General features: G+C 32.0%; 2 protein-coding genes and 1 long non-coding RNA gene across 12 annotated transcripts in view; 2 read left to right on the forward strand and 1 right to left on the reverse strand.

Annotated features, from left to right (window-relative positions):
* The window catches only part of LOC105322102 (cyclic GMP-AMP synthase-like receptor), a 73,510-nt gene extending 52,378 nt beyond the window's left edge, over nucleotides 1-21,132 (forward strand). Inside the window, exons 5-10 of the mRNA XM_066074140.1 lie at nucleotides 5,981-6,029; nucleotides 6,300-6,362; nucleotides 16,889-17,091; nucleotides 17,780-18,020; nucleotides 18,337-18,552; nucleotides 19,028-21,132. Of these exons, the coding sequence (XP_065930212.1) occupies nucleotides 5,981-6,029; nucleotides 6,300-6,362; nucleotides 16,889-17,091; nucleotides 17,780-18,020; nucleotides 18,337-18,552; nucleotides 19,028-19,425 (1,170 nt within the window). The 3' untranslated portion in view covers nucleotides 19,426-21,132. The remainder of the gene's footprint in view (nucleotides 1-5,980; nucleotides 6,030-6,299; nucleotides 6,363-16,888; nucleotides 17,092-17,779; nucleotides 18,021-18,336; nucleotides 18,553-19,027) is intronic.
* The window catches only part of LOC105322103 (cyclic GMP-AMP synthase-like receptor), a 67,728-nt gene that overhangs the window by 26,636 nt on the left and 14,866 nt on the right, over nucleotides 1-26,226 (reverse strand). The window contains exons 8-10 of one of the 10 annotated variants that reach the window (XM_066074138.1): nucleotides 25,834-26,074; nucleotides 25,284-25,505; nucleotides 23,331-24,988 (exon numbers count right to left, since the gene is read on the reverse strand). The exons of the other annotated variants lie outside the window; for them this stretch is intronic. Of the exons in view, the coding sequence (XP_065930210.1) occupies nucleotides 24,591-24,988; nucleotides 25,284-25,505; nucleotides 25,834-26,074 (861 nt within the window). The 3' untranslated portion in view covers nucleotides 23,331-24,590. Of the gene's footprint in view, nucleotides 1-23,330; nucleotides 24,989-25,283; nucleotides 25,506-25,833; nucleotides 26,075-26,226 lie in introns of those variants that run through there. 10 annotated transcript variants of the gene reach the window in all.
* Nucleotides 8,115-14,750, forward strand: LOC136272498 (uncharacterized). Its single transcript, XR_010710508.1, has 4 exons — nucleotides 8,115-9,011; nucleotides 9,832-10,777; nucleotides 11,598-12,543; nucleotides 13,364-14,750. It is a non-coding gene; the product is annotated as an uncharacterized lncRNA (long non-coding RNA).

A 26,226-nucleotide genomic window follows, 5' to 3' on the forward strand; every position in this document is an offset into this window, starting at 1 on the left:
TTGCAATATATTCAAACATTCAGGGCTGTTCCAGAATTAAATGCGTGGGGAGGTTGGGAGGAACATTTTTTTTACCCCCACCACCCTTTTATTTTTTTCCTGATTTTCGAACTTGACCAAGGTAATAGTAGTATAAACATTTGGTATAAATGTAATGAAAATTCGTCAAAATTTGTAGGCATGAGAGCGCTTACAAGGTCACAAAGTTCCATAACTCCAACAAAAAGTTTCAACCAATGCTGATTTTCGAACTTGACCAAGGTGATAGTGGTATAAACATTTGGAATAAATTTAATGGCAATCCGTCAAAACTTGTGACAGACGGAAAAACGGACGCACGGACACACGGACGGACGGACGGACGCCCGGCATTTCTATGTCCCCGCTCCGCGTTGCAGCGGGGGACAAAAAACCCCCTGAAAATCCGCACAGGAATTGTCCACACTGGACGTTACAAGCAAGAAGAAGAAGGAGATACATTCGGGTAGAATTATTGGTCCTACGAAGAAAAACTACTGCCAGTTTTCATTCTTCCCCTTTAGGCCTAATTAGCAAGAAAAGAGCACGTGAGTACAGTTGTGATCCATTTTTTATCCTAACCAAAGAGTAAATCTGGCAACGATGGCACTTTTGCAACCATTATTGAAATAAAACCACTATCAAACAAGTTATTTCAATAGTGGTTGGGAATGTATTTCATTAGAAGAATTAAAACAGTATGGGAAGGAATTATATTGTTGCAAACAGATATTTTCAATGCATTTTAAATTAATAGTTTGCATGCATCGCTGTTTAAATACTTTGGTTTCAAATGGCCACGTTAATGATATTTTGACACATGCATTCAGACAGATTGAAGCTCTTCTTGTATATTTAATAGGTTTAGTGTTGTACCTCAGTGGGTTACACAAACAAAACGGGCATTAATTTTATGACTCATGTATTAGATGACTTTTCTTATTTCTACAGGGTGCCACATTCTTAGTAGTTTGTGCTGACATAGGTATAAAGATGGATAAGGATAAACATTCGGTTTTGACAATGTTATGATTTCTCTGAAATATGATTTAGACACCGATGTGATGGAGGCAAGACTACCTATTGATAAAGTTAAAAATTGTTTGGGGACCTTTATTTACCAAGCAAAAAGATTACTTTGAAGGATATGCAATTTTGCTTGCAATACAGTCTTGCCAGAAAAAGCATTTCATATGAAACTAAGCAATATTACTATTTGCATTACCAGAGCGTTTAATTGCATTAGACTAAACAACAATGCATACTTGGCCAGCCGTCTTAGGGAAATCTAAGGCTAGGTCGGTTTTCTTACCAGATAGTTGTGTTGATTCCAAAAAATTGACATACATGTAGTAACAAATCCTTCATAATTAATTAGATGGGCACAAGTGTTATGGGACTTTGATTGATAATTGCAAAAACCTCCATATTACTTTCTTGGAATTTTATACTATAGTGTTAGCTCTTAAGGTGTGGATTTATGTGGAAAAAAACCCCCAAAACTCTATTTTTTCATACAGACAGTTATGCCCTTGTGCATATCAATAACAATCAATGATCTAAGCATAAATCTATACCGTTTATGGTAAGGGAATTAGGTCCAATTTGTTTTCAGTCTAACATTTTGTATCAGTTTAGGCATCTTGATACCAGAGAAAATATGTGATTGCTTGTCTCGTGTGCGACTATTCCATCAACTGGCTCCTGGGATGGACAAGTTACCAAAAGAGATTCCTTGTCTCTCGGCATTACCTTCTTAGAACCGGTCTTTAGGAACCTGCTGTGTCAATATTGGCACGACCTTTTACTCAAGCATATAAACGGGCATGGTCTATTCATTGAAAGTTTACAAATAGATTTAATATCAGTAATGGTCTTCTATTGTATCAGAATACCTTTGTTTTGTTTATCTCTTATCTATTTTTGGTTTTGCAGCCTCTTCTATTGTGTTATTTATTTCATCAATAGCATACATACATAGAATTAATAACTTGCCTGGCAGTATATGCTCCCTTGATTAAATACTGCTAAAATCTTGTCGAAAGCAAGATCATAAAATATATTCGTTAACCAATTACCTTAATAGCCCTACATAATATCTGTGATGCATTAGATAATATAGAATCTAACATCTATGAAAAGGTACTACTTAATGCCAAGAATATAGGATACCTCAGAATTGGTGAATTAACATTAGATTACACGGCTAATTATGTCTTACAAATGTCACAGGTTACGTTTAAGAATAGAAAGATTTTGTTTCACTTCCAAAATATAAAAAGTATGATGGTGATGGTACTCTAACAATCAATTCCTACAAGTTTTTAAAATATTATCCAGTGTGGCGTAAGAACATTACATGAAAACTAAAGGAAGAGGTGATGAGCCCATATTTTGCTACATATTCCCCCAAAAACATTACAGTCACAAGGCAAGAATTTTCAAAAATCTAAGTATAATGTTTTGTAATTTGGATGTAAACAAATTCAAAGGATCTTCCATTTGAATTAGAATGACCTCCTACAGTGCATCAAGGGGGTGATTGATTGTCAGAATAGATTACTGGGTAAATGGAATTCTAATGCATTTAAATCATAAATAAGACAGGTGACACCAGTTGAAATATGCTTGAGCATAAACAGTGCCTCTGGGCAGTTCTTGTTCTGTTACTTGTTGAGGTTCTTAACTTTGAAATATGATGATTTAGCTACGGGGGTATATCGATCCATGATCCAAAACATGTGCTCAAGTCATATGTTAAAACCCAGGCTGGTATGTGAAATGACTGCGCACATATAAACTTTTTTTTAAATGAAAGTAAGGAGTTTTACAGTGTGATGAATTAATAATATGTGGGCATCTGCCTATCCCTCACCCGGAACACCATTGCTTAAATCAATCGTTAATAATCACAGCTAATAGATAAAAAGGGTTACCAAAAAGGATTGTTAGGAATGCAATGCTTTGTAAATATGGGGACATAAGTTTATCGATCATCAAGCATATACGTTTCTGAGTCATTTGTTAATTCTCAAAACGATAACTGCTCATGTCCACTGAAGAGAGTAATATTCTGATTATGTTATTAAGGAGGGTATGTTTATCCCTCATAGAACGCGGGTAAATGTAATGTTTTATCATAGTTTAATTGTAAAAGATTAATAGATACATGTGTCTGTTACCATATATCTCATGAGAGCATGGTGTTTTGTTGCAATATTGTAAAAGTTTATTCCCATATTGCTATGTGTAGATTATAAAAAAAAAAAAAAATACTCAGTTTTGGTATGTAAGTGCGTTATGCGTGTTGCCATTACTTTTCCTTCATGTGTCAAAAGTCAAGTCCGTGGGGTCTTGATCCCATTTTAATATATTTGTGTTATTTCTGAAGGGCTCTTGTAGTTTATTTAAAATTTATGTTTACAAAATTGTAGCCGGAATGACAGAAAAAAGTAAACATTTTTGTTTTACAAAATGTAATTAACAATTTTTTAAAATCTAAATTTGATATCTAATCATCTTCATGCTGTATACTCTTTATTTCATATTTCTTTTAGGACAACGAATTTAAAACTAGCATCAAAATAGTTTAAATGTAAATGAAAGTAGAAAACCGCTTTCCCAGAAAAGAATGTATGTACAGGTTAACCCTTGACATTGAGCCTTGATGGTGCAATAGTGTGTAAGAAAAGACAGATCGAGCTAACGTGATCATATTCCACAACAGGTGTGTATACTCTTTACTTATTATATAAACAGGTTGGGATAATTAAAGCACTAAGTTAGCAGAGAAAATGAAAACCGCGCGTTAGTGCAGTAGTTATAATATTACTTCAAAAAGATTTTAAAATATTTTAATATATTGTTTTATGTATTGTCAATTCTTGGAATATATGTAAAACTTTTGCGAGTTTACAATATTGTAAAGAGTTTTATTTCAGTTGAGAGATATGGCCCATTGGTATCTTGTATTCTATAGCAACATAATATATTTGTTGAACTACATTGCATTACATTAACATGTACGCGTAATAGCAAGTTTGTTCGATTCTTGCATGCTTCGAACCCGACTGAGAAGTAAGCAAATGTCTTATCATTTTTTTTTATAATCGATTCGAAATTTATGAAGCGTAAAATCCCTCAAGTTATTATTTATCTTTAAACATTGGTACAAATAGGTACATTCTGTTGTTCTGCCTTATCACCCGCTTAATTAGAAACGGCATGCTGTAGACAAAAAATTTAATACAACCAGAATTCTCCTAGCTTTCTAATTTAATTTGACTATTGCTTTAATTTTTAACCAGGCTCATTGTGTAAGCAATGGCCAGGCTATAATTACATGTACGATGCATAATACCGGATGTTGACTGAACAACCGTCGAAAATCTCCGCACAAATAAAGTTTCAACTAAAAAGAGAACGTAGAATATACAGCATACCATTTGGTCAATTTAAGTATACATCTGATATATTATAGCTTGCAACGTAAAATTGCATAGCGGCGGATACATTATTAAAACTTTGTTAACGTGTAAAGCCTAGATCATCACGTTATCAACCTGAGAGTCCATAATCAAATTATCGCGATAGTTGTTTTAAGAACGTTACTATGCAACAGTTAATCTTTGTTACGTTGAACTAACCCTCTCACTATTTATTACATTCACATCAATATGAATATGTATAAACCTGCTTAGAAACTCTGTCAACCCCTTGAGAATGACTCTATATGTGTATTTTGTATGTAATCGTCCCTTATCATGAAAACTTGCCAACGCACGTCAAATGAGCCCGGATACCTGTTCTTTAAGTAGTTTTATTGGATTAGGGAATATGAGCCAGGTGCACGGTGTATGTTGTTTTCCAAATTAGATATGAGATACTGAACGATAACGACTTCAACAGTGTGTCACGTATTGACTTTCGCAGTAAATCGAGACCAAATATATACATTTAAATGGCTACTAAACATTCCATCGATGACATTTTAAAATTTACCGTCGTTAAAGGCTGTTTGGAGCTTTCGCTTGTAAACAAAAAGATATTTATTTTACCACCTTTCATTTCTTTCATTACCTTTCATTACTTTGAAATTGTTTATAACAAGAGATTTATAATTTTATAGTGTAAAATCAGGTAACCTTTGAACATGCTTAAAGGGGAATCAGAAAAAATCAATTTAACTGAAATGATTTTTTTTTTAATTTGTAAAGACATTCCAACAAAATGATGTGTGAAATTAGCAAAAAGGATGGGTTAAAAAACCTCCACGGACTTAACATTCATATTGCAAACAAACATAAAGACCACCCAAAATCTTCCGATGAAAGGCAACATGACAGGTTAGCCAAGAATAGAAAGGAGCGTCCAGGATACTGTGTAAGCTTTTATATCCTTGAAATAAAATCAGCATTTTTTAGTTATTGATTCTAGGCTTTCTACCCTTCCACTCAAAAAGTTGTTATTTTTTAAAATAAATTGAATAAGTGTATCTTCCAATATCAAATGACTGTCTGTTTTGGTTTTATAAACTCAGCAGAAGTAAAAATCTAGCTTTCCCTCTAAATTACTTGAAATATAGATAGTTTTCAATACGTTGGATGAATAAATCAAAAACTGAATGAATATCTTTATTATGATTTGCGTAAGTTATATTTTAGCTAAGTCAGAAAAGCCAAATTAAGCAATTTATTGAATTATTCAATGCTATGTTTAAATTAACATTTTATCAAATATTCCTTTTTCACAAATGTAAAAATTTTTAAGTCGGGCAAAGTTAAATACGTTATGTTGTCTCATACCCCGGCAATATGTGAATGAGACTGTATTCTAAATGTTGACCGTACGTTAACTTGAGATTTATAGATTTACAATAAAGTCACCATTCACCATTTCTATTAATTATGATTTAACAAATATTTGAGAATCATTTAAAAAAAATTTTATCTTATGACACCAGGATGGTGCAGGAGGAGAAACATCGAAATCGAGCCCAGCAAAGCATAAAGGTAACAAGACAGAGTTGTTTTTGTAGTCCAAGCAATCCGACGTTACGTAGTGTTGGCCATAAATTAAATATTGGCTATATCAGAAGAACAATTTCTTTATCATCAAAACCTTTGGACACTCGGCAACTAGATTTATTTAATTTTAAATGGAAAGGCACTAATCTAAAGATGGTTTAAATTATTTGTCATTTATTGACCTGTTCCCTGATATTGATAATAAAATCATAGGGAAACAGATAAGCATTTGATTTGTGTCTATTTCATTAATAGAATCTACAAAACAAAGCAGAAAAACCGAGGAACCTCGTGAAAGACCCTCATCATCAGCTCCAAGTAAGAACTGATTTAGTGTGAAAGAAGCATCATTGATATGTAAGGGAATTAAACGGTCACTTAAAAGGTGACTGAATATTTACTGAAATATAAACGAATTGCAGGTTGTTTATATTCATTCAACGGTCCAGTCCTTGTAGTAAAGTTTACTTATATATGACTAAGCCATTTAGATTGCTTTTCAGACCTTTCCGTGAATATTCAGTTGACTGAACGTCAGAATCTCTTGTGATAATTGTAATTGCTGCATCAGGAAATTATTAAAGTTAAAAATGCTTCAGTTGCTCAAAAGGAAGAACCTCCTGCGATAATTGTATTGGTAAATCAGGAAATAGAAAGAAATGAAAAATTCCTTGGGTGACAAAATTGCAGGACCTTTGGTAAAATTTGTAATACTTTATTAGGAATTTGTTAAACATTTTCAGTTGATCAAATTGCAGAACTTCTTATGATAATTGCATTGGTGTATCAGGAAATAGTAAAAAGAAAACAATCTGTTGTTGACCAAATGGCATGACCTTTTGTAAAAATTGTATTGATGTATCATAAAAGGGTAAAAAATGAAAATTCTTTGAATTGACCAAATGACAGAACGTCTTGTGGTAATTGTATTGCTGTATACGAAAATTGCTAAAGTTACCAATTTTCCAGTAGATCAAATGTCAGAAGCTATTGCAGTAATTGTTTTGATTTATCAGAAAATAGGCACTAATCTAAAGAAGGTTTAATCATTTGTCATTTATTGACCTGCTCCCTGATATTGATAATAAAAACATAGGGAAACAGATAAGCATTTGATTTGTGTCTATTTCATTAATAGAATCTACAAAACAAAGCAGAAAAACCGAGGAACCTCGTGAAAGACCCTCATCATCAGCTCCAAGTAAGAACTGATTTAGTGTGAAAGAAGCATCATTGATATGTAAGGGAATTAAACGATCACTTAAAAGGTGACTGAATATTTACTGAAATATAAACGAATTGCCGGTTGTTTATATTCATTCAACGGTCCAGTCCTTGTAGTAAAGTTTACTTATATATGACTAAGCCATTTAGATTGCTTTCCAGACTTTTCCGTGAATATTCAGTTGACTGAACGTCAGAATCTCTTGTGATAATTGTAATTGCTGCATCAGGAAATTGTTAAAGTCAAAAATGCTTCAGTTGATCAAAAGGAAGAACCTCCTGCGATAATTGTATTGGTAAATCAGGAAATAGAAAGAAATGAAAAATTCCTTGGGTGACAAAATTGCAGGACCTTTGGTAAAATTTGTAATACTTTATTAGGAATTTGTTAAACATTTTCAGTTGATCAAATTGCAGAACTTCTTATGATAATTGCATTGGTGTATCAGGAAATAGTAAAAAGAAAACAATCTGGTGTTGACCAAATGGCATGACCTTTTGTAAAAATTGTATTGATGTATCATAAAAGGGTAAAAAATGAAAATTCTTTGAATTGACCAAATGACAGAACGTCTTGTGGTAATTGTATTGCTGTATACGAAAATTGCTAAAGTTACCAATTTTCCAGTAGATCAAATGTCAGAAGCTATTGCAGTAATTGTTTTGATTTATCAGAAAATAGGCACTAATCTAAAGAAGGTTTAATCATTTGTCATTTATTGACCTGCTCCCTGATATTGATAATAAAAACATAGGGAAACAGATAAGCATTTGATTTGTGTCTATTTCATTAATAGAATCTACAAAACAAAGCAGAAAAACCGAGGAACCTCCTGAAAGACCCTCATCATCAGCTCCAAGTAAGAACTGATTTAGTGTGAAAGAAGCATCATTGATATGTAAGGGAATTAAACGGTCACTTAAAAGGTGACTGAATATTTACTGAAATATAAACGAATTGCCGGTTGTTTATATTCATTCAACGGTCCAGTCCTTGTAGTAAAGTTTACTTATATATGACTAAGCCATTTAGATTGCTTTCCAGACCTTTCCGTGAATATTCAGTTGACTGAACGTCAGAATCTCTTGTGATAATTGTAATTGCTGCATCAGGAAATTGTTAAAGTCAAAAATGCTTCAGTTGATCAAAAGGAAGAACCTCCTGCGATAATTGTATTGGTAAATCAGGAAATAGAAAGAAATGAAAAATTCCTTGGGTGACAAAATTGCAGGACCTTTGGTAAAATTTGTAATACTTTATTAGGAATTTGTTAAACATTTTCAGTTGATCAAATTGCAGAACTTCTTATGATAATTGCATTGGTGTATCAGGAAATAGTAAAAAGAAAACAATCTGTTGTTGACCAAATGGCATGACCTTTTGTAAAAATTGTATTGATGTATCATAAAAGGGTAAAAAATGAAAATTCTTTGAATTGACCAAATGACAGAACGTCTTGTGGTAATTGTATTGCTGTATACGAAAATTGCTAAAGTTACCAATTTTCCAGTAGATCAAATGTCAGAAGCTATTGCAGTAATTGTTTTGATTTATCAGAAAATAGGCACTAATCTAAAGAAGGTTTAATCATTTGTCATTTATTGACCTGCTCCCTGATATTGATAATAAAAACATAGGGAAACAGATAAGCATTTGATTTGTGTCTATTTCATTAATAGAATCTACAAAACAAAGCAGAAAAACCGAGGAACCTCGTGAAAGACCCTCATCATCAGCTCCAAGTAAGAACTGATTTAGTGTGAAAGAAGCATCATTGATATGTAAGGGAATTAAACGGTCACTTAAAAGGTGACTGAATATTTACTGAAATATAAACGAATTGCCGGTTGTTTATATTCATTCAACGGTCCAGTCCTTGTAGTAAAGTTTACTTATATATGACTAAGCCATTTAGATTGCTTTCCAGACCTTTCCGTGAATATTCAGTTGACTGAACGTCAGAATCTCTTGTGATAATTGTAATTGCTGCATCAGGAAATTGTTAAAGTCAAAAATGCTTCAGTTGATCAAAAGGAAGAACCTCCTGCGATAATTGTATTGGTAAATCAGGAAATAGAAAGAAATGAAAAATTCCTTGGGTGACAAAATTGCAGGACCTTTGGTAAAATTTGTAATACTTTATTAGGAATTTGTTAAACATTTTCAGTTGATCAAATTGCAGAACTTCTTATGATAATTGCATTGGTGTATCAGGAAATAGTAAAAAGAAAACAATCTGTTGTTGACCAAATGGCATGACCTTTTGTAAAAATTGTATTGATGTATCATAAAAGGGTAAAAAATGAAAATTCTTTGAATTGACCAAATGACAGAACGTCTTGTGGTAATTGTATTGCTGTATACGAAAATTGCTAAAGTTACCAATTTTCCAGTAGATCAAATGTCAGAAGCTATTGCAGTAATTGTTTTGATTTATCAGAAAATAGGCACTAATCTAAAGAAGGTTTAATCATTTGTCATTTATTGACCTGCTCCCTGATATTGATAATAAAAACATAGGGAAACAGATAAGCATTTGATTTGTGTCTATTTCATTAATAGAATCTACAAAACAAAGCAGAAAAACCGAGGAACCTCGTGAAAGACCCTCATCATCAGCTCCAAGTAAGAACTGATTTAGTGTGAAAGAAGCATCATTGATATGTAAGGGAATTAAACGGTCACTTAAAAGGTGACTGAATATTTACTGAAATATAAACGAATTGCCGGTTGTTTATATTCATTCAACGGTCCAGTCCTTGTAGTAAAGTTTACTTATATATGACTAAGCCATTTAGATTGCTTTCCAGACCTTTCCGTGAATATTCAGTTGACTGAACGTCAGAATCTCTTGTGATAATTGTAATTGCTGCATCAGGAAATTGTTAAAGTCAAAAATGCTTCAGTTGATCAAAAGGAAGAACCTCCTGCGATAATTGTATTGGTAAATCAGGAAATAGAAAGAAATGAAAAATTCCTTGGGTGACAAAATTGCAGGACCTTTGGTAAAATTTGTAATACTTTATTAGGAATTTGTTAAACATTTTCAGTTGATCAAATTGCAGAACTTCTTATGATAATTGCATTGGTGTATCAGGAAATAGTAAAAAGAAAACAATCTGTTGTTGACCAAATGGCATGACCTTTTGTAAAAATTGTATTGATGTATCATAAAAGGGTAAAAAATGAAAATTCTTTGAATTGACCAAATGACAGAACGTCTTGTGGTAATTGTATTGCTGTATACGAAAATTGCTAAAGTTACCAATTTTCCAGTAGATCAAATGTCAGAAGCTATTGCAGTAATTGTTTTGATTTATCAGAAAATAGGCACTAATCTAAAGAAGGTTTAATCATTTGTCATTTATTGACCTGCTCCCTGATATTGATAATAAAAACATAGGGAAACAGATAAGCATTTGATTTGTGTCTATTTCATTAATAGAATCTACAAAACAAAGCAGAAAAACCGAGGAACCTCGTGAAAGACCCTCATCATCAGCTCCAAGTAAGAACTGATTTAGTGTGAAAGAAGCATCATTGATATGTAAGGGAATTAAACGGTCACTTAAAAGGTGACTGAATATTTACTGAAATATAAACGAATTGCCGGTTGTTTATATTCATTCAACGGTCCAGTCCTTGTAGTAAAGTTTACTTATATATGACTAAGCCATTTAGATTGCTTTCCAGACTTTTCCGTGAATATTCAGTTGACTGAACGTCAGAATCTCTTGTGATAATTGTAATTGCTGCATCAGGAAATTGTTAAAGTCAAAAATGCTTCAGTTGATCAAAAGGAAGAACCTCCTGCGATAATTGTATTGGTAAATCAGGAAATAGAAAGAAATGAAAAATTCCTTGGGTGACAAAATTGCAGGACCTTTGGTAAAATTTGTAATACTTTATTAGGAATTTGTTAAACATTTTCAGTTGATCAAATTGCAGAACTTCTTATGATAATTGCATTGGTGTATCAGGAAATAGTAAAAAGAAAACAATCTGGTGTTGACCAAATGGCATGACCTTTTGTAAAAATTGTATTGATGTATCATAAAAGGGTAAAAAATGAAAATTCTTTGAATTGACCAAATGACAGAACGTCTTGTGGTAATTGTATTGCTGTATACGAAAATTGCTAAAGTTACCAATTTTCCAGTAGATCAAATGTCAGAAGCTATTGCAGTAATTGTTTTGATTTATCAGAAAATAGGCACTAATCTAAAGAAGGTTTAATCATTTGTCATTTATTGACCTGCTCCCTGATATTGATAATAAAAACATAGGGAAACAGATAAGCATTTGATTTGTGTCTATTTCATTAATAGAATCTACAAAACAAAGCAGAAAAACCGAGGAACCTCGTGAAAGACCCTCATCATCAGCTCCAAGTAAGAACTGATTTAGTGTGAAAGAAGCATCATTGATATGTAAGGGAATTAAACGGTCACTTAAAAGGTGACTGAATATTTACTGAAATATAAACGAATTGCCGGTTGTTTATATTCATTCAACGGTCCAGTCCTTGTAGTAAAGTTTACTTATATATGACTAAGCCATTTAGATTGCTTTCCAGACCTTTCCGTGAATATTCAGTTGACTGAACGTCAGAATCTCTTGTGATAATTGTAATTGCTGCATCAGGAAATTGTTAAAGTCAAAAATGCTTCAGTTGATCAAAAGGAAGAACCTCCTGCGATAATTGTATTGGTAAATCAGGAAATAGAAAGAAATGAAAAATTCCTTGGGTGACAAAATTGCAGGACCTTTGGTAAAATTTGTAATACTTTATTAGGAATTTGTTAAACATTTTCAGTTGATCAAATTGCAGAACTTCTTATGATAATTGCATTGGTGTATCAGGAAATAGTAAAAAGAAAACAATCTGTTGTTGACCAAATGGCATGACCTTTTGTAAAAATTGTATTGATGTATCATAAAAGGGTAAAAAATGAAAATTCTTTGAATTGACCAAATGACAGAACGTCTTGTGGTAATTGTATTGCTGTATACGAAAATTGCTAAAGTTACCAATTTTCCAGTAGATCAAATGTCAGAAGCTATTGCAGTAATTGTTTTGATTTATCAGAAAATAGGCACTAATCTAAAGAAGGTTTAATCATTTGTCATTTATTGACCTGCTCCCTGATATTGATAATAAAAACATAGGGAAACAGATAAGCATTTGATTTGTGTCTATTTCATTAATAGAATCTACAAAACAAAGCAGAAAAACCGAGGAACCTCGTGAAAGACCCTCATCATCAGCTCCAAGTAAGAACTGATTTAGTGTGAAAGAAGCATCATTGATATGTAAGGGAATTAAACGGTCACTTAAAAGGTGACTGAATATTTACTGAAATATAAACGAATTGCCGGTTGTTTATATTCATTCAACGGTCCAGTCCTTGTAGTAAAGTTTACTTATATATGACTAAGCCATTTAGATTGCTTTCCAGACCTTTCCGTGAATATTCAGTTGACTGAACGTCAGAATCTCTTGTGATAATTGTAATTGCTGCATCAGGAAATTGTTAAAGTCAAAAATGCTTCAGTTGATCAAAAGGAAGAACCTCCTGCGATAATTGTATTGGTAAATCAGGAAATAGAAAGAAATGAAAAATTCCTTGGGTGACAAAATTGCAGGACCTTTGGTAAAATTTGTAATACTTTATTAGGAATTTGTTAAACATTTTCAGTTGATCAAATTGCAGAACTTCTTATGATAATTGCATTGGTGTATCAGGAAATAGTAAAAAGAAAACAATCTGTTGTTGACCAAATGGCATGACCTTTTGTAAAAATTGTATTGATGTATCATAAAAGGGTAAAAAATGAAAATTCTTTGAATTGACCAAATGACAGAACGTCTTGTGGTAATTGTATTGCTGTATACGAAAATTGCTAAAGTTACCAATTTTCCAGTAGATCAAATGTCAGAAGCTATTGCAGTAATTGTTTTGATTTATCAGAAAATAGGCACTAATCTAAAGAAGGTTTAATCATTTGTCATTTATTGACCTGCTCCCTGATATTGATAATAAAAACATAGGGAAACAGATAAGCATTTGATTTGTGTCTATTTCATTAATAGAATCTACAAAACAAAGCAGAAAAACCGAGGAACCTCGTGAAAGACCCTCATCATCAGCTCCAAGTAAGAACTGATTTAGTGTGAAAGAAGCATCATTGATATGTAAGGGAATTAAACGGTCACTTAAAAGGTGACTGAATATTTACTGAAATATAAACGAATTGCCGGTTGTTTATATTCATTCAACGGTCCAGTCCTTGTAGTAAAGTTTACTTATATATGACTAAGCCATTTAGATTGCTTTCCAGACCTTTCCGTGAATATTCAGTTGACTGAACGTCAGAATCTCTTGTGATAATTGTAATTGCTGCATCAGGAAATTGTTAAAGTCAAAAATGCTTCAGTTGATCAAAAGGAAGAACCTCCTGCGATAATTGTATTGGTAAATCAGGAAATAGAAAGAAATGAAAAATTCCTTGGGTGACAAAATTGCAGGACCTTTGGTAAAATTTGTAATACTTTATTAGGAATTTGTTAAACATTTTCAGTTGATCAAATTGCAGAACTTCTTATGATAATTGCATTGGTGTATCAGGAAATAGTAAAAAGAAAACAATCTGTTGTTGACCAAATGGCATGACCTTTTGTAAAAATTGTATTGATGTATCATAAAAGGGTAAAAAATGAAAATTCTTTGAATTGACCAAATGACAGAACGTCTTGTGGTAATTGTATTGCTGTATACGAAAATTGCTAAAGTTACCAATTTTCCAGTAGATCAAATGTCAGAAGCTATTGCAGTAATTGTTTTGATTTATCAGAAAATAGGCACTAATCTAAAGAAGGTTTAATCATTTGTCATTTATTGACCTGCTCCCTGATATTGATAATAAAAACATAGGGAAACAGATAAGCATTTGATTTGTGTCTATTTCATTAATAGAATCTACAAAACAAAGCAGAAAAACCGAGGAACCTCGTGAAAGACCCTCATCATCAGCTCCAAGTAAGAACTGATTTAGTGTGAAAGAAGCATCATTGATATGTAAGGGAATTAAACGGTCACTTAAAAGGTGACTGAATATTTACTGAAATATAAACGAATTGCCGGTTGTTTATATTCATTCAACGGTCCAGTCCTTGTAGTAAAGTTTACTTATATATGACTAAGCCATTTAGATTGCTTTCCAGACCTTTCCGTAAATATTCAGTTGACTGAACGTCAGAATCTCTTGTGATAATTGTAATTGCTGCATCAGGAAATTGTTAAAGTCAAAAATGCTTCAGTTGATCAAAAGGAAGAACCTCCTGCGATAATTGTATTGGTAAATCAGGAAATAGAAAGAAATGAAAAATTCCTTGGGTGACAAAATTGCAGGACCTTTGGTAAAATTTGTAATACTTTATTAGGAATTTGTTAAACATTTTCAGTTGATCAAATTGCAGAACTTCTTATGATAATTGCATTGGTGTATCAGGAAATAGTAAAAAGAAAACAATCTGGTGTTGACCAAATGGCATGACCTTTTGTAAAAATTGTATTGATGTATCATAAAAGGGTAAAAAATGAAAATTCTTTGAATTGACCAAATGACAGAACGTCTTGTGGTAATTGTATTGCTGTATACGAAAATTGCTAAAGTTACCAATTTTCCAGTAGATCAAATGTCAGAAGCTATTGCAGTAATTGTTTTGATTTATCAGAAAATAGGCACTAATCTAAAGAAGGTTTAATCATTTGTCATTTATTGACCTGCTCCCTGATATTGATAATAAAAACATAGGGAAACAGATAAGCATTTGATTTGTGTCTATTTCATTAATAGAATCTACAAAACAAAGCAGAAAAACCGAGGAACCTCGTGAAAGACCCTCATCATCAGCTCCAAGTAAGAACTGATTTAGTGTGAAAGAAGCATCATTGATATGTAAGGGAATTAAACGATCACTTAAAAGGTGACTGAATATTTACTGAAATATAAACGAATTGCCGGTTGTTTATATTCATTCAACGGTCCAGTCCTTGTAGTAAAGTTTACTTATATATGACTAAGCCATTTAGATTGCTTTCCAGACCTTTCCGTGAATATTCAGTTGACTGAACGTCAGAATCTCTTGTGATAATTGTAATTGCTGCATCAGGAAATTGTTAAAGTCAAAAATGCTTCAGTTGATCAAAAGGAAGAACCTCCTGCGATAATTGTATTGGTAAATCAGGAAATAGAAAGAAATGAAAAATTCCTTGGGTGACAAAATTGCAGGACCTTTGGTAAAATTTGTAATACTTTATTAGGAATTTGTTAAACATTTTCAGTTGATCAAATTGCAGAACTTCTTATGATAATTGCATTGGTGTATCAGGAAATAGTAAAAAGAAAACAATCTGTTGTTGACCAAATGGCATGACCTTTTGTAAAAATTGTATTGATGTATCATAAAAGGGTAAAAAATGAAAATTCTTTGAATTGACCAAATGACAGAACGTCTTGTGGTAATTGTATTGCTGTATACGAAAATTGCTAAAGTTACCAATTTTCCAGTAGATCAAATGTCAGAAGCTTTTGCAGTAATTGATTTGATTTATCAGAAAATAGGCACTAATCTAAAGAAGGTTTAAATCATTTGTCATTTATTGACCTGTTCCCTGATATTGAAAATAAAAACATAGGGAAACAGATAAGCATTTGATTTGTGTCTATTTCATTAATAGAATCTACAAAACAAAGCAGAAAAACCGAGGAACCTCGTGAAAGACCCTCATCATCAGCTCCAAGTAAGAACTGATTTAGTGTGAAAGAAGCATCATTGATATGTAAGGGAATTAAACGGTCACTTAAAAGATGACTGAATATTTATTGAAATATAAACGAATTGCAGGTTGTCTATATTCATTCAACGGTCCAGTCCTTGTAGTAAAGTTTACTTATATATGACTAAGCCATTTAGATTGCTTTTCAGACCTTTCCGTGAATATTCAGTTGACTGAACGTCAGAATCTCTTGTGATAATTGTAATTGCTGCATCAGGAAATTATTAAAGTTAAAAATGCTTCAGTTGATCAAAGGACAGAACTTCTTATGATATTTGCATTGGTGTATCAGGAAATTGTAAAAAGAAAACAATCTTTAGGTGACCAAATGGCAGGACATTTTGTGAAAATTGTAATAATGTATCAGAAAAGGGTAAACAATGAAAATTCTTTACTTGACCAAATGGCACAACGCATTGTGGTAATTGTATTGCTGTATACGAAAATTGTTAAAGTTAACAATTTTCCAGTAGATCAAATGTCAGAAGTTATTGCAATAATTATTTTGATTTATCAGAAAATAGTAAAAAGTAAAAAAACTAAAAATACCAAAACTTCTAGTGATAATTGTATTGCTGTATCTAGAGATTGTTTAAGTAAAAACATCTTCAGTAGATCAAATGTCAGAACTTCTGAAAATCTTTTTTCGTGTATCAGAAAATGGTGAGAAGTAAATTTTCCTTAGTTGACTTAACTGCAAAGATTTGTGAAAACTGTATTGCTGTATCAGAAAATAGTTAAACACAGAAAATGATAAAAGTAAACAAATCTTACAGATTTATCGCTGTCTTTCAATGCTCCAAATTTTGAGAAATTTGTGGGAATGATAGTGGGCAGCATTGTACGTCCGAGGGAAGACAGTAAACTTAGGACAGACAGCATAAACAAGTTCATTGATGACTTATCGGTTGTTATGGAGAGGAGATCTGATATACCGATAAAGCTCTTGAGATCCGGGTCTTACTATGACAGAACAAAGGTAACTGTAAAAAAAAAAGTGGTATCATGTTAGGCGTCTTGAAAATATAACTTTTATGTTTACATTTATGTATTTGTCTGTATTAACACTACGGGTCGTATTTGTAACGTATTCTTCAATGCATTTCATTAATAACGGAATTGAGATGCCCCTGGAGAGCAAGCGGGGTTTGGGGGGTTGTTGGTCGGTCCTCCCCCCAAGCACCTGTGTATTCGATTAACTCATAAACTCAAGGAAGGATTCCGTATTCCTAATTTACTGTGAAAAGATGTTTTTATGAATAAAATCATCTTTAAGGGTCAATCATGAGGAAAAAAACCGTTTAGACACTTATTGTTAGATCATAATTAATCACCTAATTGTCTACGGATTTTTCTTTTTTCCCAATTTCGACAAAGAGCACCAGGGGGTGTGACTGGTCAGCAGAGGATGCTTTACTCCTCAATGGCACCTGATTTTACTTTTAATTTTTTTATGAGGTCTTTGTTTGCTCACCTCCTGACTTGTAATTTTCCTTTTGACTTTTGATTTTTAACACTGTTCGTTATCAACAAATGCCATAATAGCGTAATATCTAAGTAGGCGGAGGAACGATTTAAATGCATCAATGATTATTTTTTTTTTTTTACCAAATACCTACAATTCTTCCTTGTATTTCATACACCTTTCTTTTAATTTCTTTGAACAGATCGACTATAACGATGAATTCGATTTTATGTTTTATGCTGACATCAGAATGGAAGCAGATTTTACAAACTGTCCCCCAGGATATTGTAAGATTCGGAAAGGAATGACTGTAAATACGGATCTTGATCCGTTCATCGACAGGAACGGGTACCTTGTTCCTGAAAAGTACAAAGCCCATATGTTCGATATATTCGAAAAATGTCGGACTGATTTCAGTTTTAGACAAGGGAGGAGAACCAAAAGTAAGTGGTCAACTTTTTTTTATAGTAAGAAACCGTTTTAAATATATTGGCATATCGCTTGTTATGCATTGATATATAGCTGAAAACGTATTTGCTATTCGGCAGATTAGAGGCAGACTAATTTGTTACCACGTGACTGTAAATTTGCATAGAACTAGCACAAAGAGAAAACTTCCTCTCCTAAACACTTCAAATAAACTTTATCTAGGCATGATTTGTGTACACGTTATTTTAAAAATGATTATTTTACCTTCAGACGCATTTTGTTTATACTTAATTCAATCAAAAATGAATAACTTGAAATCTTATGTTCTAGTACAAGATCGCAAACCTGAGAGCCCAGCATACACATTACTGTTCGATTTAGGAATTTCCGATAAACCCCCAATCGACATTGATTTAGTTCCTGCAATTAAAATTGATGGCTGGCCAAAACCTGCAAGAAAAATTGGTCCTAGTAAATGGATAGAAAAAAGCATGGCTGAGAGAGCTATGCAATGCTTCCACGTCGTAACCAAGAAGTTTCCTGAAGGTATACTTTTGTACATTACTTTTTAAGTCATCTGTTAGAAAAGAAACATTAAGAATGATTTGGAAAAAGATATGAGAATTGTTTGATCACATCATTAATTTCATACGGTTTTGTAGTATACAATTTTAATCAATATAGTTATAAAAAATTACGATATTGCATCGTATGATACTATACGATATCGTGCCATATGATAAATCATGTGATATAGGAAATTGAAGAAAATTAACTTTCTTCATATTGTATTGTACTGAAATTGGGCAAGTACTATCCATAAACTGGATTAATTTGAAAATAAACTCTTAAAATCAAGTTTACTTTAAAGCAATATGCAGCAATTAACTTATATGGCAAACAAAACAAAAGATAAAATTTAAAAACAAATGCGAAAATGTTTTCTAAAAATGAACCTAAACAATTAAATGCGATATATTTAGCCGGGATTTTATTTTTTTTCAAATTATTGAATTTATAGCTCACCAAGACATTCGCCTGTTATGGAGGATTTCCTTCTCGCACGCAGAAAAAGAACTTATTCTTCACGCTAACATGTCGGACAATGGTTGTCGGAAGGATGTTTTTAAAATTCTGAAGAAAATTAAGGAAAACATGAAGTCTAAAAACCCAACTGAAATGGACAAGTTCTGCAGCTACCATCTTAAAATGTTCATTCTAAGGTTTTATGATAAGCACAGAGATTTTAGTAAAGAGAGGAAATTGGACATGCTTAAGGAGAGCATAAAGCAGCTCGCGAAATGTGTACGTGAGGGAACCATCGAAAATTACTTCATTCCTAAGGACAATGTTCTACAGTCAGTCCCAGAGGAAGAAAGGCGGTACGTTGTCAGGGAACTAGATGGTCTCTTACAATAAATGGAGCTGAAATGTTACATGTTTTCGTTGATATCCATACCAACATATGTTCAAGTTAACTAATTCTTTTTACACGTTTCGTGTTCAGGAGATGTTTTATATATTTATTTTTTTATAATTTCACAGGTATGTCTGGTGCATTATTATAAATCATTATACAAGATAGCCTGTAACATTGCACCAATTAACTTATTGGTCTGTCTTTGTTGCATCATCGTTGTGTGTTAAGGTACTAAGATTTTGTAAGGACACTGATTAAAACGCATAGCTCTGATTAGGTAAAAGTGTCTCTGCATACACTTTTTAAACCAATGGCTTTATTTCTAGGCCTGTGCATAATGGTACAATCAGTACTTTGTAAATTTGCAAATGTTGAGTTTTTTTTAAAAATATTCGTTTGTTGGATTTTTTGTGAGAAAGAGGAACACGATGTATGTTTTTAACCTGGCCTCTTTGTTCAGCTTTGGTGCTAAAAAGGTAAAATTAGATGATGGTTGTTTTAAATAAATATATCATAGACGATAGTATTTTAATATTGAGTTTTACGATCTTGTCATCATTATGAACTGCTGATTGCGTATAACTGTAATGTAATGTACAAGGTATAATCAAGCATTTGTGAAGTGAATGAAATTCTAAATTATCTATTCTTGACAAAACAAGTCTGCTTTATATATTATCTGTAAAATGTGTCGCATATAATTCGATGTTTGGCTTTAGCATATGAGCAAAACTACTTAACACTGCCATTTAATAACAATATTTTGAATAATAACTTTACTTCACATTACTGTCTCCAAGTACATATAATAGTATCTACGTTGTGACGTTTTTATTTGTGAGGCCATATTTTCTTTATCTTTTATTTTACCTATAATCGATAATTGATCATAAAGTTTGTTAAAAGATTTAAAGCAATATGAGCTGTAATTTTTAGAATTTTATTTTGCTGCAAAAACCTGCCAGTATGATAAGTCTGCATATAACTTAAACTCTTATGATAAATAACATTTGAAAGAATTATTAATTTCGTCAGATGAAAGATTTCTCTTATAAAGAATATATAGCAGATCAATTTTGGTAGAGGACGACAATAATTCAATTTTGCTTCAATTAAGGCTTCTTTACGGCTTTTCAAATAAACATATGCCTAACAGAACTTTAAAAACCATGATATGTTTGTTAATTTAATAGAAAATAACATTTTCGTAAAAAAAAATTTCAGCATGAAAATTGCAGCTCATATTGCTTTAAACTGTATATTGATGGATGTAAACTATTGATTACAGAGAATAAACAATGTTCAAATTTCAAAACTTTATTTTCAAATACTTTTATCGTATGATCAAAACTATTGAATGTGATTACCATTTGCACAGTGATCAGGTTTTATAGAAAGATGCATAATTTAAAAAAAATATATTGCGGTTGTGCTTTGTTTTTTTTTCTATCTCTAAACATTTACTCTTATTTTTTTGTTTCATTTGACATGGCATTTTGTATCCATTGTAAAAAATGTTTTACTAGGATATAGTAATTAGAACCCAATAACTGTTGTCAATAATAATACACAGTTCATAATTTTGACGATTACAATTTAGTTATTTGAATAAAGTTTACAAGTTATTTTCTGGAAAGTAGATTGGTTGTAGCATGATTTGTCAAAACACTGTAAGTACCTTTGCATATAAAAAGATTATTTGATAATCCTTACTTTTTATCATTTAAAGCGTAGATGATGATGATGATGATACTGTATGCATAAGCGAATTTCTTCCCATTGGGTAGCATTTAGGAACATCTCAAGTCTATATTGCAGGGGGAATTGATGACATAATTTGCGGAATATATCATTAATATACAAAAAATCCAATATCAGCGATAACGGAAAAAGAACATCAGAAATAATTTGAGATCACATTTTTGTGTAATATACGTCGAACACCGAACATTTAAATGGGCATGGCCACAATTATGGTAAAAAATCATTCTTCCGAATTCAATGTTAACAATGCTTCAGTAAGGCATTCTTTATAGGCAACCAAAAATTGAGTGTCATTCATTGAGTTAAAAGCGAGTTACAGAGCTGAAATTTTTCTCTATGTAAAGAAAGCTTTTGTTTACTTTTTGAATGTAGAAGGGAAAATTCCAGTTTTAGACCTAAAATGATGTGTTGAATGTTAAATACTGTTTATTTTATGCTTTGAATGAATAAGAAGATAAACAAATCAGCTTTATATAGTGTATTTAATCTTTGTAAACAAAAACAGGGCACGAGTCTTGTTTACATTACAAAGAGTTGTGACCCATGTATCTTACTCATAACTCTACGACTGACTCTCAAATTTATTTGAATATAGAAATGCATTTCTAAAGCATTGTAAATAATAAAAACTGAAGAATTAAATTTGACCAAAATCGTAACCATGCCCTTTATCGCAAACGATATAGGAAAGTGTTTTGAGAAAAGAAACCAATGAAACACGATACAAAACAGATATATTTAAAAGTTTCACATTTACAGACGTTACTCTGTGTTAGTTTGTCAAAACATGTACTGCAATAGAACAAGCAGAGACATCGTGGACTTAAAAACGTGTTGGTAATTTGAAATAAAGTTTACCTACTACGTGTATTGTATCCTCGTCTATTGACAACGCTGGTAAGAGAACTAGGGTATGCAACTATATTGGAAAGTTGAAAAAGCCCCTTTTGATGTGCACTCACAACGAAATTACTCGTTTTGTGCAAGAAAATCCTAATACTTTGTATTCTTCCAATAAATGCAACATTAAAATAAATACCGGTATGAAATTTTGCTTAATATTACGAATTCACCATTGCAATTTCATTTATTTTCTGTTCAACTTTGTTATCTTAAATTGAATTTTGCACGGTCTACTTGTTAGGACCCCGCTCTGCGGGTGACTTATAGTGAGCAGTCCATCCATCCATTTTTGTTTCTGTCTGTCTGTCCGTCCGTCCGAGATCTCTTGTCAGGAGCATTTTGTCTCCCCCTTGGCCTATTTTTGCTGTTACTTCCCCAAGTTTTAAGGCGAAATGAGAAGATCATAGCAGATCTCTTTATAATCCAGTTTTAGAACATACATTTATTCTCAAATGCTTAATTTTGCTCGGATTGAACAAATAAATACATGTAGGTAAGAGTAATGACATTGAATTATTTAAACTTCTATGCCAGCTGGAAAATTTTTAAGTCATAGGTTAAGGTCAAAGCAAATTATCTGAAACACTTTTCATTCTATTGTCCATTATTTGAGTAGGCCCTTTGAGATGCTTACCTTCTTAATGATGCCTAGATACTGTCAATTTTATATTCCTGTCATGCAAACGTGTATTGCGCTATGTTGATATGATAAGGTTGATTTTTTCCCTATGTCTGTCATAATTGTAATTAAAGTGTTCTTTTCAGGAGGAGAGGGTTACTCAAGGAAGCTATACTATCCTATTTAAAGTAATAGGCAGTAAACCCTTTTTCATATAACTTGATAAATGCCTTTTAAACTTAATTTTAAAAAGATTAAATTGTACAAAAATTTGTCAGTTAAAGGTAAATACTCACGAGTATGAAAGGTAGATAATCCAAAATCAATAAATGATAAAACGAATAAAGGGTCCATTTTTTATTAATCAACAAATAACATTTCATTTTGATTAAATTCTTCCGGGATATAAACTACGTTATCGTAATAAATAGTTGGTAGCTAACTTACAATTTTCCCTATTATATTTAGTTTAAACACTTACTATAAAGAGCTATATGTGTACTGTTTGGAAAAGTGGCACACAGTCAGTCAATAAATTTACAATGTAAATGGTCAAATTTTTACCAAATAACAAATTTAAGAAATCGGTATAAGAACAGAAAAAAAGGTTTTGCAGTTGTGTCTGAATATCAGTTCATTCTTGATCCTAAAAAGAAATATTTTCGTAAAAAACAGAATTCCTAAACAATATTGATCAATGGAAAAAAAGTCCTGTCGTATAAAAAAAATGGTTATAGTTTAAAGGTTTAAAATAACAAAACAGTAACATATTTGAAAATGTATGCAAAATTAATGTTAAACACATTCAATAGTTTTGATCCAATTATAAAAGTCCTTGAAATGGAAATTTTTCAATTTAAACTTTCTTTCCTTATACTAATATGCAGTTTTATTCTTTAAACATAATTACGGATGTTCAATTACAGGTTTTAAAAAAATTACAATATGACCTCATGTATATAAGCTCCAAAACAAAAGGTAATTTTTACATGTACTTAAAAAGGATAACGTCCAAAAATTTAGTCCAAAAATTAATTGCAATTAACTGTTGTTTTGGATAGTTATGCAAATGGAAAACATTAAATTTTATGCAACAAATTTTACAGAAATATGTATAAAAAATTGTTTTACAAAATACATGTAATTCAAAACTTCAAACACTTACTTGTTTGGTTACATGTACATCTTACATTAGAGTTTAACGCCAAAAATACCATCTTACAAAACAACGAACACATTATGTCTCTTTTTCGCAGAAGAAAATTAACAGAGGTAGACTATTCCTAAAAAATGTTAACATATTAAATTACAAAATATGCATAGAAAATAAGCTGATGCTTTTAAATGTGCATACGCAGACCACTGTGGAATCATTAAAATTCGTGGGGGCCAATTTGTGTGAATTGCTTTAACTCTACAGGTTTATAGGGACGTAATTTCGTGTATTCTCTGATACTTCCAAAAGGAAATATGACTTAACAGTCCCAATTTATTTATTCGTGGAAGATGTTAATTCGTGGGTGAGAGGTACCCACGAATTCAACGAAAATTGAGCCACCATGCAATCTAATGAATTCACAGTATCATATTCATGCGTCCCGTTACCCATACAGATATACAGATCAACATACAATGATGTCTTGATAAAGACAGATCAATTGGTCAACTTAAGCAATGTAAAGATATATTTTTCTATAGAAATTAAGGCTCATAATATTTTTTCTATGCAGCCAGTAAAGGAAATGAACGCACTTGAACACATTCGGCTTTGATTATTATAAAAAAGGGTAACATTTGAACATTATTTATTGTATTAGACCCCCTTTGAACATATTGTGGTTTGAATATAAACGAAATTATGTAACATTTTAGCACCATTTATTGTAAGAGACCCTCTAGTTCCCTGACAACGTACCGCCTTTCTTCCTCTGGGACTGACTGTAGAACATTATCCTTAGGAATAAAGTAATTCTCAATGGCTCCCTCACGTACGCACTTCGCGAGTTGCTCTATACCCTTCTTAAGCATGTCCAATTTTTGGTCTTTACTAAAATCACTGTGCGTATCATAAAACCCTAGAATGAACATTTTAAGATGGTAGCTACAAAACTTGTCCATTTCAGTTGGGTTTTTAGACTTCATGTTTTCCTTTATTTTCTTCAGAATTTTAAATACATTCTTCCGGCAACCTTTGTCTGACAGGTCTGCGTGAAGAATAAGTTCTTTTTCTGCATGCGAGAAAGAAACCCTCCATAGCAGGTTAATGTCTGGGTGAGCTAAAAATAAAATTATATTAAAAACATAAAATTCTCACCAATTATATTGCAATTTATTGTTTAGGTTCATTAAAAAAAAACTCAACAACTTTGAATTCGTTTTTAATTTTTTTTCTTGTTTTCCAAAGAATGTAATTACTGTATTATAAGAAATTAATTGCTGTATTTAAAGGTTTTTTAAGGGTTAAATATTTCGAAAAATATGTCAAACAATATGATATATTTCCAAATCCTTCCAGATGTTTCTTTTCTATCAAATTAGCTAAAATTTACAATGTAATGAATCAGCGTATACCTTCAGGAAATTGTTTGGTTACGACATGGAAACATTCCATAGCTTTTTTTGCCGTGCTTATATCAATCCATTTTCCAGTCTGGATTTCTCTTGCATCCTTTGTTTTGGGCCATCCAGATATTCTAATTGCAGGAACCAGATCAATGTCGATTGGGGATTTATCGGGAATTCCTAAATCGAAGAGTAATGTATATGCTGGGCTCTCCGGTTTACGATCTTGTACTAGAACAGAAGATTTAAAGTTTTACATAATAATGGAAATAAATGTAAGTTTGAACAAAATACATCTTAAGGTAATAAAACATTTGACAAGAACGTGTATGTATACAGGATCATGTCCAGTTAAACCTTATTCAAAGCCTTTGCAAGGGGAAGTGTTTATCATCGTGGTTCATAATCTACGCTAGATGTCTGCACGATACTTTGTAACAAATTAATTTTTCTCTAATATGCTGAAAAGCAAACAATTTTCAGCGATATACCTATGCATAAGAAGCCATATGCATACGTATTTGAAAAGGCTAATAATAAAAGAAAATAGATCACCTACGTTGAGTTCTCCTTCCCTTTCTAAAACTGGGGTCAGTCCGACATTTTTCAAATATATCGAACATATGGGATTTGTACAATTTGGGAACAAGGTACCCATTCCTGTCAATAAACGGATCTAGATCCTTGTTTACAGTTACTCCTTTCCGAATTTTACAATATCCTGGGGGACAGTTTGTAAAATCTGCTTCCATTTTGATGTCAGCATAAAACATAAAATCAAATTCATTGTTGTAGTCGATCTGTTTAAAGAAATTAAAGTAAAAACGTGTATGAAATTCATATGGCAGAGTTTTCGCTATATAGTAAGATGTTAATCTTGACGTGATGTCGTCATTTTATTCTATAAACTACTTAAATTTTACACTCTAAATTCAAGTGACTCCATGAATTT

The sequence above is a fragment of the Magallana gigas genome, chromosome 10 (genome assembly GCF_963853765.1).
Source record: "Magallana gigas chromosome 10, xbMagGiga1.1, whole genome shotgun sequence".
Taxonomy (NCBI): Eukaryota; Metazoa; Mollusca; class Bivalvia; order Ostreida; family Ostreidae; genus Magallana; species Magallana gigas.